Consider the following 20187-nt stretch of genomic DNA (forward strand, 5'->3'; position numbering starts at 1 on the left):
GTGGCTCTTGGTCCTCTGCAGCATGATCAGAGTTGTCAGATCTGCAGCTGCAAGAGATTTTTTTACCTTTGTGTGTTTAATGGCTCATACTTCTCTGTAAGAGTGCGGGGCTGTGGATGGCACGGGACATGTGGCTGCCTTGACTACTGTCTCAGATGTCGGACATGCCAAGACTCAAAGAGCTGATTTGGCAGCTGCCCAGCAGATTTTTATAAAGGCTCAGTTGGTGGCCAGAAACCCAGGCTGTCAGAGCTGTGTTATGCAATAAATTGTTTTTCAGCAGAAGTTTCTAATCCAATTTCAGCTGTATTTTTTTTTTTTGTACTATGTAATCAAAGATAAATATACATTATTTCATGGTGTTTCAGAGAAGTGGAGATGTGTGGTGTAAACATCACCCATCAGGTTGGTTTGTTTGTTTGTTTTTTAAGAAAGATTTAGACTAATTCACCAACACAGGAAATTATGCTTAAAATATTTTGGTTTCTGCCTGGGACGGATGTATTTGTATACAGCATACCTTTTCAAAGATCATTTAATGTACATTTTAGGAGGTGTTCCCTTCATTTGAAGAGAGCACCAGGTAAGAAGCTATTTATCAAGTCAGAGCATTTGCTCAGGCATAAATTGTCTACAAACGATGGTCAGACAGAAAATTGTACCTTGTCAGGCTGTGACCTACCTGAATCATTGCAGGCCCTGCCCCTGTAACAGATGCCCTGCCACCCCTTTATATTTCTCTTTCACTTCTCTATAAAGTGCATAATCAATTTTTTAAAAAGTGGGTAAGGTTTATTAGAACACAGTGATATATTTAGGGCTCACAGTAGTTACATTACAACAAAGTTGCTTTCATTTCCTGAATACCATCTGTGATTCCCCCCCTTATCATGATTGTCATATTTCAGTGCTGTGGTGGGCTTGCATCTCTCCAAGTCTGAGTTGCTGTGCAAAGGGACAATTACACTTTTTTCTCTGCCCCAGCAGTAGTCACCATTTGGTCATGTGATTGAGAATAAGGAATCTGTTCTGGATGAAGACAGTAATTTTTCTTCTCTTGGGGTGAGGTTTTCACTCTTCTAATCAAACTGGTGAAATAAGTACTTAATGGCTAATGGGTTTGGAGCAGGTGCATGCAATGTGGTGCCAGGTGAATTAAGCTGGTTATCAAAACCACTCCCTCAATCTGAATAATTAGCTCACACCTCCATACCTCTTTCTACCAGCACACTGCCACCCTTGGTTCAGTCAGGTCCCAAAGCTCAGATTTTGGGAGCAAAATGATGGTTTTGATTCCTAATCTGGCCTAAGAAAGTCGTAGCTATGGAGTCAGTGCTATCAGTGAGATGGTTCAAGTTGAAGCTGGACTGTAAGTTGATAAATTAAAAAACTTTATTCCTTTTTTTTTTTTTTTTTTTTTTGGTGTTTATCTTGGCGGACCAGTATGGGAAACAGTTGACAGCTTGTAAGCTTTCACTAGTTTCATACTGAGTAATAGTTTTCTAGAGGTGCAGTAACATCATCAAGGCCTCTTAAGTTTATGTAAAAGAAACAATTAACGCACAAACCAACTGTTCTTAATTATTTCATTATTAGGCCTAAGATAAATTTAGAAACTATTTTTATGCCTCAGTTCTGGGAATGACTTGTATTTGGAGATTTTGACTGTAACTCTTCTACCATAATGTATTTTTGCAAGAGCAGGTTGAAGCTCACTGGGCTTAAAAGTGCCCAAGGCCTTTAGTGACCCAAAAACCAGAGCATTTCTTTCCCATGCTGCTCTTCAGAATTCATCTGAAAGAAGGAAATGCAGTCCCTGGTGCAGCAGAAGGCAGTGAAAGAGTGCAGACCAATAGGAGATTGCAGGGGATGAAAGCTGTAGAAGTGCTACAGCAGGAAGGAGAGAGATTTTTGTTTTCTTCCACTCTTTCTTTGCCATGATAACATTGGTTTTTCAAGTCAGGAGCTGTAATGTAATGTGAGTTCTTTGGGGAAGTTTTCTGGAAGTACGAGGGGAAAAAGTAGCTATAATTACCAGATAAACTTAAATGCTAAAACAGAGCCATTAATAAAGGAAATTTCCCCTTTCTTCATGTTAGTTAGCACATTTTTAAAACATGACCTATTTTCCTAAACTAGACAGAACAGATTACATTTTCCAGAAGGCATGAGTCACTCCACTATAAAGTCTCCAAGCTGTATCAATCTTCATCAACTTAAGCCATTCATGAGTTTTTATTTTTTCTCACTGAATATAAGCAGTTTGTTTTAAATGAGAAGCTGCTACATCCTCTCTGGATAGTTAAACTTGATTAAAAGGTTAAATATTAAATAAGTGTGAACTTTATTCTGAGAGAAAGGAGAGGAGGGACCTTGATAGTAAGCGAAAGACTACAAGGATGTTATTGTGGCTATATATGAGTATAACTAGTTTGCACCATGCTCTGCTTGGATGTAAGAAGTCCAAGCAGCGTGATAACTGCCAGAAGGAGCCAAAAATCTTTATTTATGGAGCTTCAGTTGAATATATTACAGTCTGGTTTCAAATTGTTCCCCTGCAAGTTCAAACTATTGCTAGGAGTTTGTGCCAAGAAGAGCTTCCGCTGTCTGGTGCTGGGGCAGCCCCCTGGGTCCTGCAGGTTATCAGAGGGGGAGGTTACACCCAGGGGCCAGCAGTGGGATTTCCCTCTGCAATGTGCACGTGGGGTGCTGATGGAACTTTGTGATGCCATGGAGACCTCTGCTAACGCAGCAGCAGGGGAAGTACGTGTGTTCATACAGCAGTCAGAGTTGGCACTTCCTCATGAGGTTTGCTCTGTGCCATACACATACCGAGAAATCAGGCTTTGTAAATGAGTAAGGTAATTGCTAGTAAGTGCTAATCACAGTTAGCAGCAGTAACTTGCCCAAGACTGTGTGGAAGGATCTCTGTCAGCCTCTGAAGGTGAATCTGGGTTTTCCACCAAATACTTTTTAGTCTGACTTTTAGAGAAAAACAGGTATTACTGTTTTCCGTTGATAATGTACAGCCAAAAGGCAAAAATCTCTCGCAAGTCTTAATCTAGTAAACAAACATTTCCATCTCGGTCCTTTAGCTGAAAAGTAATTTGTATGATCTATGAAAATGTGTTGTCTGTTTTTCATGCAAAAGGCATATTTTTTTAATGTTGCTATAAATGCAGTAAAAACCACCCTTTGAAATAGTTCTCCTTCAAAAATATCCTTGAGGAAAGGGTAGAAACTTGTGGTTTATTTTTCCTGTTGCTTCAAAATTACCTTCTTACATCTGCAGGAAAGACTCTCTGGGGGCTGTTCAACCATGAAAGCATATTCATTTAGGGCATTGGGTGCCACAGTGATTTTAACCAAGTGTTGGATACAGTGCTGGAAAAAGAAAAAAGAGGGAGCTTGTGTTTTTGTTGTTTTGCTTTTTTGCAACCTGGCATGAAGAATGAGGTCAGGAGATGCGTGCTTGGGAAAGACCCAAAGAGAGAGCTGGAAGGATGCCAGCCTCACTGAGTCATAACACACACATGCTTATAAGTATCTTTGTACCTTACCAAGTCCTGACTTTTCAAATAAAACAATCACTGCTGTAAAAGTATTTACATAAAAATTAAAGCAAATAACATGGAGTGCTGCATGCATTCTCGCTTGTTCCAGCTTTGTTTTACCCTGTGAACTATGACTCCTGTTTGCTTAAGGCAAGGCTGGGCCAGGCTGAAGAATGCTGTATCTGCAATGAATGAAGGGAGAAGCTTGAGTCATGCTGCTGCCCAAGGAGCTCAGCAGCTCTCATGATTTCAGGATGACGTTTCACCTGCCCAGGAGGTGGTGTTAAGCCTGCCTCTTGCTTCTGCTTTTTAAAAATTAATATTTGAGTATAATTTTGGAATTATAGGAATTTAGGAAGGCTGTGTGCAGGTGACATGTGCACACCCGGCAGCTGGACTGCAGGGAACAAGCACCTAAGGTGTAGGTGAATGGCGAAAGGTACAGGTGGTGCACATTTTGATTTCTTTGCAGATCTATACACATTATGTATTGATATATATAAAAATTGTTATGTATTGATTAAACATGTATTATGGTCGCTGACATTCAGACATAAATGTACAATGTGTGGTTCCCTGGAATGACATAACCAAGAGGGTGGCATATTTTTTTTTTTAATTTTAAATTCGAAATTTAAAGGAAATTATGCAGTTGTGTTTCTTAATTCTGCCCCAGGGTCTCCCTGGTTGTTTACATCAGTTAGTTTTATTCTGAGTTTATTTTATAATCTTATTGTCATATTGGGAGGCAGAAATCATCTCAGCTAACCTGCAGTGAAGGTTGTGGGCTTGTGGTGATGAACCTGCAGTTTAAGATGTTATTCGGTCCTTTTTTGGGTCTGAGTCAATATTGGACAATCCATTAGTTCCCCATAAGTCGTTTCAATGGCTAATTACTCGCACAGTTGCAGAAATTGTTCTTTAATTCTGTCTTACATTTTTCTGAATCGAGTTCCAGCTGTTGGACGATGTTATATCCCTCTCTGCCAGCCTTGAGAGCCATCTATTAACAAATCTCTACTCCCTGTGGAAATATGTAAAGGCAGCAATTGAGTCAGTCCCTTTGAGCTTAGATTGGGGGTGGGGACAGCGGGTGGTGTTAAGAAGTTACATAGATTAAATTCCTCAAGGCTTTCACTTGACCATATTTCTAAAGAGTGTTGGGTGTGTGTATGTTTTGCTAAAGTGAGATAACTCTTGCAGTTGGTGGTGGTGTGAGTGCAGAGTGGGCACACAACAGCTTTCGCTCCACTGGTGTGACGAGGCAGAGGCGATGTGACCCATGTAATTATGGTCAAATGTATCAGGAGCTGGAGCTCAGCTGGGCTCTGAGTCAGCTGCTCTCAGCATTTGGCTGCTTTTGTGCCATGGGCTCCAGGGAAGATGCACTTGGCGATTGTGAAACCTTTTTATTGCTCCTGCAGTATGGAGCCATGTGAATACAGGTGTTGGCAGCAGCTTAGCCCCTTATTCTGCTGACCTTGGATAGCACACAGTGTTGGAAAACTTGAGGACTTTTTTCAAGCTGGGTGGTGTGTGCAGGGGAAGCCCACAGCAGAGTGGTGCACGCAGATCAGGGGCTGCAGCCAGGACACAACTGGGCTGGTGGGGAGAGACTCTCCATGTGCATTTCTAGAGGCAGCACTGCTGCCTCATGGGGCAGATGAAGCCAGTATGGTTCATCTGGAGTTTTACTGCTCCAGGAATTAAGTGTGGTGTGAAGTTGCTTCAGTGGGTGCTAAGGTCTTAGTTCCCACCTTCTGGGCCCCATCTCTTAGCTAGTGGTACTAATGCTCAGGCAGCCCTCAGGGACTGTGTCCTGCATGTTGCTGGCACCAGGAGACACTTTGGCTGCCAGAAAATTTGGTATCCTTTTGCATCCAACATATTGCCTGGGGAGACCCAACACATTGCCTGGGGAGAGGGAGATGACTCCAGGAACTTCACAGGAGGGTGGCCTAGACCAGAGGCTGCTGGTGTGCAGTGGTGAGTGCCTTCCCTTCCACCGGAGGGACTGTGGTGGCCTCCTTCCCTTCCACAGGAGGGACTGCAGCCAGCTGGTGCCAGGGCACAGGTCCTGTGCTCAGCAGATGCCAATTTAAAGACCAGTCCTATTGGCAGGTTTCACCCTGTCACTGTTGAGGCAGTGAACGCTGCCATGTACTCCTTGCAGTGAGATGTGGCAGAGTGGATTTAATGTCTTCTGATTTCATTTTTTAAATTTTATTTTTAAAATTTTTTTTTCTGTATTTTTACCAGGGTAAAAGTACCAGTGAGGTCAGGAACTGCTGGGTGTTTTTGTGCAGCTTCCGGTACAAATGCCAGTGAAGGGAGTGGTGTCCACAGGCCTGTGTCCATAACATAGACAGGGGCTGGAGGTGCCTGATAACTGTTTCCTAACTGAGCCTGACTCCCTTAGGGCCTTAGGTAGTTCCAGTGAAACAGAAATGCATGATGTCCCATTGGGTCTTTGTTGGTGGGAATGTAAATGAGGGCATCCTTGGGCAAGCTTTGTTAAAATTGGGCTGCAGCCCTCTCTTAGTGTTGCTTCTGGTTAGGGCTGAAGCTGTGTTGGCAGCAAAACGGTAAGCCAGAGTTGTTTGTGTAAACCTTTGTTGACAAAATAACTGGATGTACTACTGCTTTTAAAATGCTTGCTGAGAGATTTTTTTTGTCCTTTTTTTGGGTTGCTGTGGGTGTTGGGTTACAAAGTTTGATTTCTTGGCCCAGAGCTGCCTGTATTCTAAAACTCTCTGGGCATAGCTCAGTCTTCTTCAAAGTGTAGTAGCTTGTCCCTCGTGCAAAATGCACATCCTGCTGCCAAAATGCTGTCTGCTTTCACTGCACTCATTGTGTTGCTTTTTTTGTTGTTTGGGGTTTTTTTTGTTTTGTTTTGTTTTTTAACCCCTGCCAAGTAATTTGTCCTAGAATTTTTGGGGGGGGGGAGGGTGAGGGGTGGAAATGTTTTTGATCACAATTCAGCAGCTGAATTCCAATATGTCATTAGAGGAGCAAAGAAAAAGCTATCTCTGGTCACCCTAAATTATGCTTATTTTTTTGGAAGTTGGCAGTGCCTGTCTTTTCTTTGGCACATGGATGGTCTTAAGCTCTCCTGCCTCCTGGTGGGGATTGCTGATGGGGCTTGTGGAATTTTCAGTGTGAGGTGACAGTACGCTGTGTAGTACACTTATCACTTAAGGTCTGCCTAGAAATGTTAATCTTTTGCTTTGGCAATGATTTAGCCCCTGAGGAAAAGGGCAAGAATGCTTAACCAGAGATTTCCAAAGACCCCAAGACAATTACGGGGCTTATGAAAATATGATGACTTACCTATGTCGCTTATGTCTTTATATCAATTGGCTGACTTAATTTATTTGAATGCTAAAGGCTTTAGGGAAATACTTTTCCTGGGAGTTAATGTTTTAACTCAAGTGAGTACTAAATTTGACGTAGACTAGTGTTCCTTTTGATAAATTAGCATTTGTCTCCTAAAAATAAAGTAGAAAACATATGCCCCATGAGCCAAATTCCACTTGGCTTTATGCTGAGATAAATTCAGAATAACTTCATTGTTATCAATATACAACTTCATTATAACACTGCAATTAATGCAAAACATGAAACCAGAAAGAAAAATAACCTGAGCCAAGAGACACAAACGAAGACCAAAATGGCAACAAGAGAAGTTGGTTCACCAAACTTGCCTCTTCAATTTCTGCAACATTCATTTTAGTGTTTTGTTGGGGTTTTTTTCCCCCTCCTTTTAATTACCTGAGAGAACACTTCCTGGCTGTGATAAATTTCTCCATGAGGGATTCATTATAAGGATTTTAACAATTAAGTTTTACCTCCTGCCTAACACCTGGTACATGCCTACTGCTGTTTGCAGAATAAAGGATTACAGGGGCTAATGCTCTGATTTGATAATACTTATGTTTCTGTTCTCTGTTAGAGCTGATCAGGTTGCATTTTCTTACATAGTATTCTTCTTCAGTTTTTCTTTTTTTTTTTTTTTTTTTTTTTTTCTTTCACTGAGTTAAAAATAATCTGTGTAGCCTTAGGCTTTGGAGGTTTATTTGGTTTTGTTTAGATTTTTGTTTTGTTTCAGGTGCATGCAACTAATGCCTCCTTTCTGTTTCCATCTCCTTTAGGATGACAGTGATGGGATTCCCTGGTCAGAGGAGAGGGTGGTGCGGAAGGTCCTTTATTTATCACTGAAGGAGTTCAAGAATGCACAGAAGCGGCAGCACAGCGATGGCATTAGCGGGAGCCTCAAGGCAGTGAACGGTGAGACGCCTCTGTGGTACTGCTGGAAGGACTCAGTCCTTCTTCCATGCTCTAGCAGGGAGGCAGACCAGTGTACCATCTGGCATATACACTGTGCTCTTTGCATCTGCACAGAGGAGCTTGTTTCTGGAATGCTTGAAATGCCCTGGTTGAAGAATTTGTATGTTTTGGTTTCTGGCTAACTGATTTAGTTGGGGATAAGGGTGGAGGGCAGGCGGGAGGACAGGGACAGGCTGCCAATCCAGAGAAAAGGAGTCCTCCTAGTCAGTCTGCTTTCTGATGTGCTAAATATGTCTGCAGATAAGGTAGCCATTTAGAGGTGATTGCCTTCAGTTTCTTTGGGGAAGTACACTTGGACAGAATTTACATACTGTCACTTAGATACAAGGAACTGCCTTGCCAGCATCTATCTCTGGAGTGATCCAAGCCCACAGGTGAAGTAGCACAGGATCTACACGCAGAGTTAAAGGGCTGAGAGGACACAAGTGCTGTGACATTGGACTCCCCTGGTTTAGTAGCTCTCAGAGCAGTTGTTTAAAGGTATTACAAGGAGATGCAGACAAGCTTAGATGACAGGAGCTTGAAAGGAATTGAATTTCATTTCTTCAATGCTCCAGTCATTTATTATCTGTTGCTTCCCCTTCCCTTAAAGCTTGCTTTAAAAATCTGTGGTATCCTGAGAGGTGAATATAAAATGTGTCTCTTTCAGATTCACTTAGACCCTTACTTGAAAAGGCTTTGTCATGCTAGCTTGAGCCTTGAAAGTGATGACTAGCAGGATTCAGATTTCTGGGCAGGCTTACAGTTTTCACTCACAAGAGCTTATTTGTTTCTTTATAGAGGTTTATGGCAGTTCCTTTTAGGCATGTGCATAACTATACATGTGCTAATGCATTAAAGCAGCAGCTGGGTGGTTGCTTGGTAGGTTATTCATATTTATATGTAGCTTGTGTTGTTGACATGGTGAGTCACATTCCACTGAGTGTTACTGCAGACAAGGCAAAAAACTGGGGGAATGGCTGGATAACTACAGGCAGCATGATAAAGTCACCGTATTGCATAAGAAATTGCAAACTCCTTAATGTGATTAAAGAAGACCTCAGACTTCCCAGTTCAGTAGTAATATCAAATGCTGATCTGATGGGAAGGGGCATCTAGGTTTAAGAGCAACCCATTTATAAGCTTGGAGGTGTACACAAAACAGCATTGGCTTTTTTCCTTCCAACACCTCTGCATCATTGATCTTCTGTCAAACACAATTTCTCTTGGAAAGTTTCTTATTCCATTGTGGGGGTTTTGTTTAGTCAAAGGAAAAAAGTCCAAAGGCATGAAGCACAGTAATTGTGTGTTAGGAGGCTTTGATAATGTGCCAGGTTACAGGATGACTGAGGTTTTCATGGTGTCTAGTTTCTCCAAAGGCAGCTTAGATAAAAAGTGAGTTGGCTGGGAATGCTGTGTCAATGCAGGTACCAGACATGGAGTATGCCACTGGCTTCCCCTGCCACCAGCAGAGCTCACATCTTCAGAGCTTTTCTCCTTCACAGAAATAGATGACCAGTTATTTGAGGGTTGGGGGTTTTTATTTGAGCCAGAATGAAATTCCATGTTGCTTTCTGTTTGCTGAATGATTTTTTAAAAGTCCTGTCTTGGCATTGCTCTGTTTCAACATCTCTGTCCAAAAGCCTTTTTTTTTGGCCACTGATATTTAGAAGAATGTTTCATTATGCAGAGAAAAATGAGCAAAAGGGAGGAGGATTGATATTGTGCAGTGACATCAAGAAAATCAATTTGAAAATGCAATTTTTTCATTACATTAAAAAAAAAAAGTAGCCATATTTTTTCAAATCTGTGGGCCTCTATCGACTGGGAAAAAACGGGTCATGTTGAGAAATTACTGAGCTATTTTGAATCCAGGGAAATGTGTAGTCTTTTAAGGATGAGTCCTAGATCTGAGATTTCATACTGTTGGGAAGAAAAAATGTTTCCTTGTATGTGTCCTTTGTTCACCTTTCAGGCCACATCCATTGTTTTTTTGCATGTTGCTCCATAGGGTCGCATGTGGTTAAATATAGTTTTAATTTAATAGTTTTAAATAGTTGATATGTAAATGACCCATTTTTTATTAATTTATTTATGTGACTGTAGAAAATTGAATAGGTTACTTTTAGCACCTGGCAAATGTAACCATTTTCAAAAGCCGAAAGGAAAGGTGTGAGGGGGATTCAGGCTGTCTGAATTCCTTGCTCTGTGCAGGAATATGTATTGGTCTTGTGTGCTTCTAGTAGCTGAGGGGACTGCAAACAGCTGGGTAGCAGGATTTCATCTTTGTGCTACCATCTGTAATGCAGAGAGACTTTCTCTGGTCTAGTTTTAGAACAGCCATTTCTTACATTTACTTATTCATAGACTTGCAATCCGTACTTTGTTTTAGTAGAAAGTATTTATTTGTAGCAATAGAAGAAGTTAAAAGGTACCCCAGCTCCTTGCAACTTGTGTCTTTAAGCAGTTTTGATGTATTTGGAGCAGCTGAAGTTTGATCAACATGCTACAAAAGTTCCTTTGCCAGTGTTTGTGAAGCTGCAGCTAAACTTGTATGAAAATGATTGTCAATTGTATTTCATCTGGTGAGTTCAGTAGTATCATTAATGATTTGGTAGCTGGAATAATGGTGCCTCTTTGATTGATAGTGTGAAAAGCAAATTAATTTTAAATGTGGAAGATGAACCTATTAACAGAAGTCTTTTCTGTGTTAAAGTTTCTGCAAGCTCTGATGTGCTGGTGAGGGTGCAGAGACAATTAACTTCTGTGCCTCTGAATAATAAAAACTAAATTTAAAATAAATAAAAATTGAAATTACTTCTGGCAATTTTATGTATTATAATACCTTAGCTGTCTCTGTCTCACTAGTAAATCTACTTGTTATCCTGAAAATAAGCCTACCATTTTCAGTTTGTCTGAAACCCTGTTACTTAAGTGGTTCTGATTAAAGAGAAAGGTGAGTGGGTATATTTTGGTTGTCATATCAGTGATTGTATTGCATGTGTGTTTATGTTGACTCTGGATATTTGCAGAGTATAGATCAACACCATACAGCATGTCTTTGTTTCCTACATGTTCCTCTTCAGCCCTTGGGAATATAAAATTTGAAGGAGGTGCTTGTGCTGCTTGTCACGAAACTCTCTGCAGCCCTAAAAGGGATACTGGAACTCTGATTATGGAAACAAGGTCATGCGCTGAAAAAACCCACTGGGATTTCTTTAGTGATTTTGATTACTGCTGCTTGTCATTTGTGTTAGGATTTTAAGAATAGGGATTGGTGTTTGGAATAGTGAGACCAATTTTCAGAGATCCTCATCTAAAAGAAGAACTAAATCCTTTGGGAAATTGTTTTCTTCTTGTGCAGCTTAAAATGTGGGATAGGGCTATAAAAAAGGCAATGGAAGATGTAATAATGGCTTGCATTCTGTTGATGAGAGTAAATCCAGTACCCTCAAAAGACTATATCATAAAACAAACTTTTATGACCTAAGACTTTAAGTTCTGTTTTTCAAGACTTGCAATAAAGTAATCTGTGATGCAGAAGTGCACTTCTTGAATGGAAAAAGTGACAAAGTTTCCTTATTTGTTTAAGATGGTTAGTTAATCTACAGAGATGACAAACCAGACGTTAGAATTATTCAAGCAGATAGTTTGTTTTCACCAGCTATACTTTGTCCTAGAAAGGTGTCATGGCAGTTTCCAAACATGTCATCTAGGTTAAGCTCACAGCAGGCATTATCTGTTTATGAAATCAAACATATGTGAGGGAATGCTTTGGTTCAAAGCAGAAGTTGAAGTCTTCTTCATTAAGTAAATAAAGGGATGAGTAAAAAATTGTAATTTTTCTATTCTGAGAGATATCACTTTACATTTAAGATTGTTAAAGGAACTTACTTATATTGTGTGTGTACTTCAAATGGAGTGGGAACCATGTCAGCGCATGCATGGAGGTCACAGTTGGACCGTACAGTCTCTGGTGCCCCTTTCTCCCATCAGAGAATGATCTTGGTTGGAAAAGACTTCCAGCCTTTGTCTGATCACTATCTTGTCAACTAGACCACAGAAGTAAGTACTACGTCCAGTTGTTTCTTTAACATCTCCAGGGATGGGGGACTGCACCACTTTGTACTGGTCTGCTTCTGCCCTCAGCCATTCCCACATGAAAGTTCACGTGACTTTTGTTGGAGAGTTATTTTTTCCCCATCTCCACGCTGAGAGGCAGCAGTCTCTGAGACAGTTCTTGGGACTGTGGTGCCAGACCCAGTGGCAGCACCAGCCTCTGATTCCTGTGTTCTTCCCATCCCTTTGCTTCCACACTGGTTGTTCAAGCCAGCTGGGGCAGGCAGCAGTGCTTTCTGAAAATAGCTCTTTTTGTAATTGATGCATGCATTTTCAAATATTTTCTGCTCACTGCATGGGAGTTCCTGTCCATGCTCCCCAGTGAGCCATGTTGAAAGGAAGGTGCCCAGTGATAGGGTGGCATGAGACTGTCTTTATCTGACTTCAGCTTGTTGGGGAAGCCTCTTTTCCCTGGCTCTGTAGATGGTACTCCAGGCACGGCATGCAAATCACAACAGATGTGGTAGAAATGCCTAAACACCACTAAGCCGGGTGCTCCAGCTCAGTGCCATGTATTATCTGCCAAAAGCTAACTAAGAGAGGATGGCAGCAGCTGCCAGCTGGGCAGCCATGCCTTCCCTTAGACCACATCTCTTCTCTTCTGACTCCTGCAGATGAAAACACAGCAGCCCTTAGGGGGAAGTGCTGTTGTTTCAGCTGTGCATCTGTGTGCCCAGAGCACTGTGGATCTCCTTCCCTAGCTGGGTCTCTACTCAGCCTTCAATTTTGAACAAGAAAACAGCCCTCTTCATTCACTGTGATGGTTCAGATGTACTGATAACTTCATCTCTCTTATTTCTGAAGGCTGCAATTAAGTACTGCAAGAAGGTTTTATGCTAACGTTTGTCTAGGGAGCTTTTCACTCCATCAGTGAAGTGAGATTGCATTTGTTGACAGTGGGTAATGTCTGTCTGTCTCCTAAGCTTAATAGAAGACTGTAACTGGGCCAAGGACCCTTGTCTGTAAGTGGATTTAAAAAATGCATTTACAGAAACAGAAATACCTCTTTCAACTTTGCAGTATTTTCCCTTTATGTTCAGAGTAAACAGTCTTTTTGGCTAGTTTAAAACTGTGATTAAATATAGATGTTTTCAGCTAAAAGGTTCAGAAAATAAGCATTTGAGCAAATTTGTATGGCACTCAACATCACTTTCACTTTGGTGCTTGCTGTCTAGTGAATTTAAAGATTAACAAAAAAATAACAGGATGTTTGAGTTGGGCTTCATTGAAATTTTCTAAATCTCTTTTCTTTGTTTTCTACAATAGAATTAATTTTGAGCCTGCCAGGGACTTGCTTGCTCATTGGCTGACACAGGTTCTTCTTTGCCTTTTCCATCATCACCATTTATAAAAAAATTTGCAGGCCAAATTATGCCCTCACTAATGTCAGCCAAATTTGATTATGTCCATCCAAATTGTGCTCCTGTCTTAATAAAATTTCAGTGTTTAGCAAGACTGATAGAAAATTTTCTTTCACAGGACAGCCATATCCCTTTTCTTCTCAAATGTAACAGGGATGGATATTTCTTTAACCTGTGAAACAGAGAAATTGTATAATTGATTTTCTTAAAATTTACTTCATGACCATATAAAAAAAGCTTCTGTTGCTCCTGAGTGCATTTCTAGGCAAACAAATTCTAAAAATAGTCTTGCCTCCTTGTGTATTGCTAATCATAGGTAATAGAAAATGAAAATGGCAATGAGGCATCTGCAGAAGCGTGTGCATTAGCTGTAGCAGACTGAATTATTGTAGGCCTAAAATAAATAAGTTGAGGAAAGGTGAGAAAGAGTTCAGCAGTAGCTGATGAGTCTGGCCCCCCTCCTTTCACCTCGTGTCTTTTGCTGGCTCTGCCATTTTTCTGCCCATGCAGTTCAGCCAGTCCAGAGTACTAACATGGCAGAAAACTAGCCCAGAAAAAAAAAAAATTAAAAAAAGAAGTAATTGTCTTCTAGTTCAATAAACTATACATGTTCATTAAGAGGTTAGGTGAACACCATGTGCTCATTTGGTGGAAATGGGGGAACAGAGTACCTTGACTGAAAGTTGGAGGAAGAGGATATCAGACTCCTCATCCCTTTTGATAGTACCAAGCTGCTTGACCTGGCACATTCATCTTGTCTAACCACAGCCTTAGGACTGGCGCAGTCATCTCGTCTAACCACAACCTCAGATGCTAGAAGGGACAGCTGTTGCCAGGAATATGAACAAAAAAAGATTCAGCTTAAAAGTTCATTGAAAAGTGCTTCACAAGTGTAGGTGTTAGGTTTATGTTTCTCTTAAAAACAAACAAAACAAAAATCAACCCTTTGCCAGCTGGTCTAGGGAAGTGATTGTCCCACTCTGCACTGCTGCAGCCTCAGCTCAAGTCCTGTGTGCAGCTTTGGATACCACAATATAAGAAATATATGAAGTTGTTAGAGAGCCCCAAAGGAAGACTCCAAAGATGGTGAAGGGCCTTGAGGGGAAGCCATAAGAGGAGCAGCTGAGGTCACTTGGTCTGCTCAGCCTGGAACAGGGGAAACTGAGGGGAGACCTCATTGCAGTCTGTGACTTCCTCATGAGGGGAAGAGCAGGAGCAGACGCTGATCGCTTCCCTCTGGTGTCCAGTGACAGGATTCAAGGGAATGGCCTGAAGATGTGTCAGGGAAGGTTTAGGCTGAATATTTTAAAAGGGTTTTTGACCCAGAGGGTGGTTGGGCACTGGAACAGGCTCCCAGGGAAGTGATCATAGTGCCAAGCCTGACAGAGTTTGAGAAGCGTTTGGACCATGATCCCAGGAATGGTGTGACTTTTGGGGATGGTGCTGTGCAGGGCTGAGAGTTGGACTTGATAATCCTTGTGGATGCCTTTTAACTCTGGATATTCTATAATTCTATCAACCATCTCCAGCACCCCCAAAACCCCACAAATAAATGCACCAAGAAAGCCTCACCCAAAACAAAAAAAAAAGCCAAACTCACCACTTACATAGTGGTGAAATTTGTAGTGTTGACTCTCCGTGAGACAAAGCTTGGCCTGAACATCAACAGAGAAAACAGTTTTATTTTCCTTGACTCAGGATAATTTTGCATAGCTGCTGCCTTGGGTTTATTTTCTGTATCAGCACCCTTTAGTGCGGACAAACTGTTTTATTCTCTCTTTATCAACTGTAACATCTCCAGCCTAAATTTACACCATGGCATCTTTTTGGCTGGTATTTACAACCAAAAGAATGGTGGTGGTTTATTGTCATAGGATTGCCAGCTCTGTCCAAAATTGTACCTTTTGTCAATTCTAGTTTGCCTGTTTTGGAAATGAGAATAAGACATACCCCTGCATCTGTCATTAAAATAGCGTGCTCCATTTTATTAAGAAAATAGGAGTGTAATGGGAAATAAAATGAGTATTACAAGTAAGTGCAGAGAGAAGTTTCACACATACACACAGACTGTGTAATGCAGTTTACTGTAGTCAATCCTAGGGAACTGTATTTTCTGAAACTGTCTCTGCTTGGCTTTGAAGAAGGCCGTTGCTAATTATTTTTACACTGCAGTGTTGAGCTTTTAGTGCAAGACTACACTTGAGTGCTTTTAGAGTATTAGAGAGAATATGTTTTCAGCCTTCAAGGGACTGTCTTGTGTCCTAGAACCTTCACAGCAGTTTGTATTTGATGTGGGGGCATTTTAGAAATGACTTTCTCTTTTAAATAGTTTGAGAACTATTTGCTCCAGCAGGACATTTCTGAGGCCATTAGGCTGTGTTTAATTGGAACAGGTGTCACGTGTGCTGTAAGCCCTATTGTGTCAACCCTGGCAGTAAAGTGGTTTTAGAAGAAAGAGCAGAGATTCTGTCACTGCTGATGGGCACAGTAGCCAATTCAGCAAGTTGCCTGACACAGCTGCCAATGTACCATACTCTTCACCTCAAATGCCCTACTGTGTTCAGAGGCCTTGGCTTATTTAAAAGTATGGGATGACAATCAAAATGGGTTTAGGGATCCTTGTAGTGATGTGGAGTAAACTGAAAGCACCAGTAGACTGGTGTCAAGTTATTTTAGGTGTCATTGATCCACATCTGAATGTAGAATTTCTAATGTGAAAAGCAAGAAAATCAGTTCCCCTTTTTAGAGCACTGAAACTCTTCAGGAATTAGTCACATTTGTTTCACGGCTCATAACAGCCTGGGAGATTGGTCTGTGCTCTGAGTGCATGCCTCCACGTTTCAGTTTGGTTTCATTTGAATCTTTTTGGTTTAAAATCTGCAAGAAACCATTCTGAAATAACTGCTCTCTTTAAGTAACTGATGATGATGAGAGGTTCATCACATAGCAGATCCGTTCCAGAGCTTGTGGGTGAATGTCTTCCAAAAAATAAATATAGCCCGGTACATATACTGTTAAATCATAGCAGATTGCTTTCCATAGTAATAAATGTGTCTGCATTTTTAAGTCTTTGTGTGTATGTGTGTGTCTGACTAGCACAGATTTATTACAAGCAGTTAAGGTGATGTTGTATTCAGAATTAGTTGAATATATGTTTTCAATAACATGCCTTTGATGCCCTTTGTTTCCCAGTTTAAATGAATTTAATACTGGGGGTGTTGTTCATCAAGTCAAAGGTGTGGAAACCTTAGGCTTAGGGCAACAAGAGGTAACAATGACAAGCTTAACTCATAAGTGTTTTTTCTGGTACCTCTGAAGGAATTTCCATCTCTGAGTGCTAAAGACTGCTGAATTTCCACCCTTATCCATCCTGTTTTCTCCCTGTATGAGACTGTTAGTGAGCATTGCAATCACAGTCAGGACTGTGTGATGTTTCAGATCTGTCCACTAAGAGGCTAACTCATTCCAGATAAGCCCTGAACAGGCAACATTCATTTTTTACTTTGCTCAGAATTTCCTGTGCTTTGTTCTGCATCTGTTTGTGAAAGACTGCGTTATCTTTGAAAGCCTTCATCTTGTTTTCTTTATTCAAGCTATACACTAAAATGGAAAAAAGGGAAGAGCTGGAAGGAGCCCAGCTGGAGCAATCTGCCAAAGATCCCACAGAGGGATGGAGCTGGCAAACTCCTGAAACCTCATCAGCTGACCTCTGATACAATTTGGGAAGCCAGGAGATAAGCCATTTTTCCTGCTAAAGGTTTGGCAGCCTCAGCCAGCCATTCTGAGTAATGCCTAAAGACCACACCAGAATTTAATTGCATTTTTCTCCTCCTTCCTTCATCCCTCACTCAGCTTCAGTAGTGGCTGACCTCAAAAATATTTCAGTTCAGCCTCTTCTTAGTCTTTGTGTGTGTATGTGTGTAAACAGACATGTTAGAACTAAATTTCATCTTGACTTGTTCTCTTCCAGACAGATTGTCTCAAAAGCAGGTTCTTCCTAAAATACCCCCCTCAGACAGTGGTTGATGTCTCTGGTGCTGTGAAAGGTGAGAGTGTTCCATGGCCGACTGTTTTTAAAGATGCCCTGCAAGCACCCCAGTTAAGTTACGCCTCCTGTGTATGTGGATGGATTGAAAGAAGCTTAAAAGTGATGAAAATGACACAGAAGGAGTACAGTTTTCTTCCTTTCTTCACAACGTGGGAAATTTCTTTCTGTTCAGGGTGGAAATGTTAGCAAGAGGGTGCCATGATAGAAGTGTGTCCTTTCATATCTATGTATTTTCTCATTGAGAAAAGGCATTTGAGTTGTACATGCACATACAGGTATACTGGATGGACATGGCTGAAGAGGAATTTCATCCCCCTTTTTTTTTCCTGACCCCTGCACCCTTGCTGGGATGTTGAGATCTTGTTTTAGAGCCTCAGGCTCTCTCTCAGTCTGTGGCTCCATATGCCAGAAGGAAACTATAAGATTGCATTGAGCCACAAACCTGAGGCTTGGTACAGGAGTGGGCTGAGGCTGGGGAGAGGCATATTCCTGTTACACAGTCTGCGTGCAGGACTTAATTTCTCTCCCCTCCTCTTGGTTCCTGTGGTCTATCTGTCTACAAACATGCTGTTTCTCTTCCAAGGAGGAGGCACCTAACTTTTCTCTTTAATGTGACAATCTATTTGATGGGGCAGTAAGCAAATAAGTCTGTTTTGCCAAGATAATAAAATCTGGTGCTTTCTAGAGTAGTTGTTCTGCCTCTTTGCTTCTCGGGAGGTCAGCAGCAATTACCTTCAGGTGGAAGTCATGAATAAGGGATAGAAGTTACAGGAATGTGGCTTGAATTCCAAATCTTCTTGAAATGTGGTTTTTTGCTGCTCTTCTCCCCCTCCCCAAAATCAATTGAAGATGGCCTTTTGTGCAACAATGAGGTCTGTGGTTAGGGACTAGTTGTCAAGTTTTATTTAGATGGAAACCTGTCCCAGAAGCGTTACCTCATCTCATTGTCCTGCAGGGATGAACTTCAAATGACAGTTTACATTTGCCTGGAACTGACCTTCTCTAATTGAAATGAACAAGGCTGTCTTATCTAAGTAGATAAACACAGCTCATTTGCAATTGTAGATTTAAATGCACTCTTTCATAGATTACCTTGGAACAGTATGGCACTGTCCTTGAATATTTAAAGTCTCATTAACAAGAGACCAGAATTGAAGAGTAAATGTTCTTTGTGAAAAAGAGGTTTTTGAGCTGCAAACTGATGCTGATCTCTGCTGGGCTAGAGGAAAACTGTTTGGTACAAAGTCCCCTTTATGCCAGCATGGAAGGCGCTCCAATAAAACTGGCATGCAAAGTCATGAAGGTTGATTAACATCCACAGTGTTACACAGGGTTATATACAAATACTCTGCTCATAAAGTAGAATAAATGGGCCGTTGGTTAAGGCATTGCTTAGCACAGAAAACCACCTTTCTTTCTGTTGTGGATCTAGGCTTCTGTCATTAACAGCCTGGAAAGCAGACATTTTAGAAATAGTTGATTAGAAAAATGAGTTTAAAAACTTCCTGCAAACTTGAATATTGGGGTTTATGGGGAAAGTTTTGCAGACTTTCAGATTCTCTGGCATAACTGGATATCGAGATGGTTCTGGATTGCCATCTGGCTGGATTGAAATTTTAACTGCTCAGTTATTTTCTATTTAAAATAATTTTGGACTTGCTGGGGATAGTCTCATGAAAACTAGATTGCAGGGAAACTTAAAAAGGGACAGACTCTTGTGAGAAAGAGTCTGCTCTTCAGTCTATGCTTTCCTGCTTCCAGGAGAGGTTCTACCAGGACAAAGGGCTCAGAAATCTTACCAAGGTTTTAGGAAAACAACTTTAAGGTTTTTTTCTGTGGCTGATGTCCCTCCTGACCTTTGTTGACTAGGCAGTTCTTAAGGCAGCAGGAATGAGAATAGACTGAAGGAGGTGGTGTTTTCCATGCTGTTTGTTTCCCTTTACTCAGGTTGAAAGCAATGGAAAAGTACTGGTTTGGTGTCCTTTTGTCACAAGAAGTCCTCAGTTCCCTAAAGTACTAAGGACAATAGGAAGGATCTCACTGAGCTTTTGGTGATGTGTCTGCTCTAAAGTTGAATTCTGTTCTGCAGCTCAAAGGAGGTGGTTCTCAGCCCCAAGGTTTGGGAGCTGAGTAGTGGGTAGTAGTGGCAATTTCAGTAGGATTTGGCGAATTCCTGAAGTATGAGGAGGGGGGAGATGCCCTCTATAAGGGGCAGATTTTGTCCTGATGTGGCCTTTTATGCACAGAAAATTATCTGGAGGGTAGCACTACTTATTCAGGTCCTGCTCTTAAACCTCACGGGGACATGCCAAATGAAAATACGACTTCAGCAGAATTAATTTGCTAAGGTGCAAGAAACTTCTGTTTCAAAAGTGCACACATTTCTCTCTGGCCCCTGCCACCCCTACTTCAGAGCTTGGAGCTCAACTGACTGTAGGTCACTGTTGTGAGGAAAAACTGGGGTATGGCCCTTCTGATTGACCCCTCAACACAGAGCTCACTTGACAACTTAAAAAAATATGCTCGCTTAGTCAGAAACTCCAGAGAAGAACAAAGGGAAAGCTGCTGGAACCTCATGGATTTTAAGAGCTTCCCACATTTTGCTTCTCAAAATTCACTAAAGTGCTATCGATGTTTAACTCTACACTTAAGTTTAACTTGCAGTTTTGTTGTACTTACTAACAGCTTTGTGCAGCACATGTTGCTGGTTGCATTTGTGTCATCTCTAAAAACAGAGCATCCAAAACCTGCGTAGGTCCCCGAAACACTGATGCATGGC

At 41.2% G+C, this 20187-nt stretch overlaps 1 protein-coding gene across 1 annotated transcript in view; it reads left to right on the plus strand.

Annotated features, from left to right (window-relative positions):
• JARID2 (jumonji and AT-rich interaction domain containing 2) overlaps window positions 1–20187 on the plus strand; it is a 211601-nt gene that overhangs the window by 83504 nt on the left and 107910 nt on the right. The window contains exon 2 of the mRNA XM_036378686.2: window positions 7706–7841. Coding sequence (XP_036234579.1) covers window positions 7706–7841 — 136 coding nt within the window. The remainder of the gene's footprint in view (window positions 1–7705; window positions 7842–20187) is intronic.

This window comes from Molothrus ater, chromosome 1, assembly GCF_012460135.2.
Source record: "Molothrus ater isolate BHLD 08-10-18 breed brown headed cowbird chromosome 1, BPBGC_Mater_1.1, whole genome shotgun sequence".
NCBI lineage: Eukaryota > Metazoa > Chordata > Aves > Passeriformes > Icteridae > Molothrus > Molothrus ater.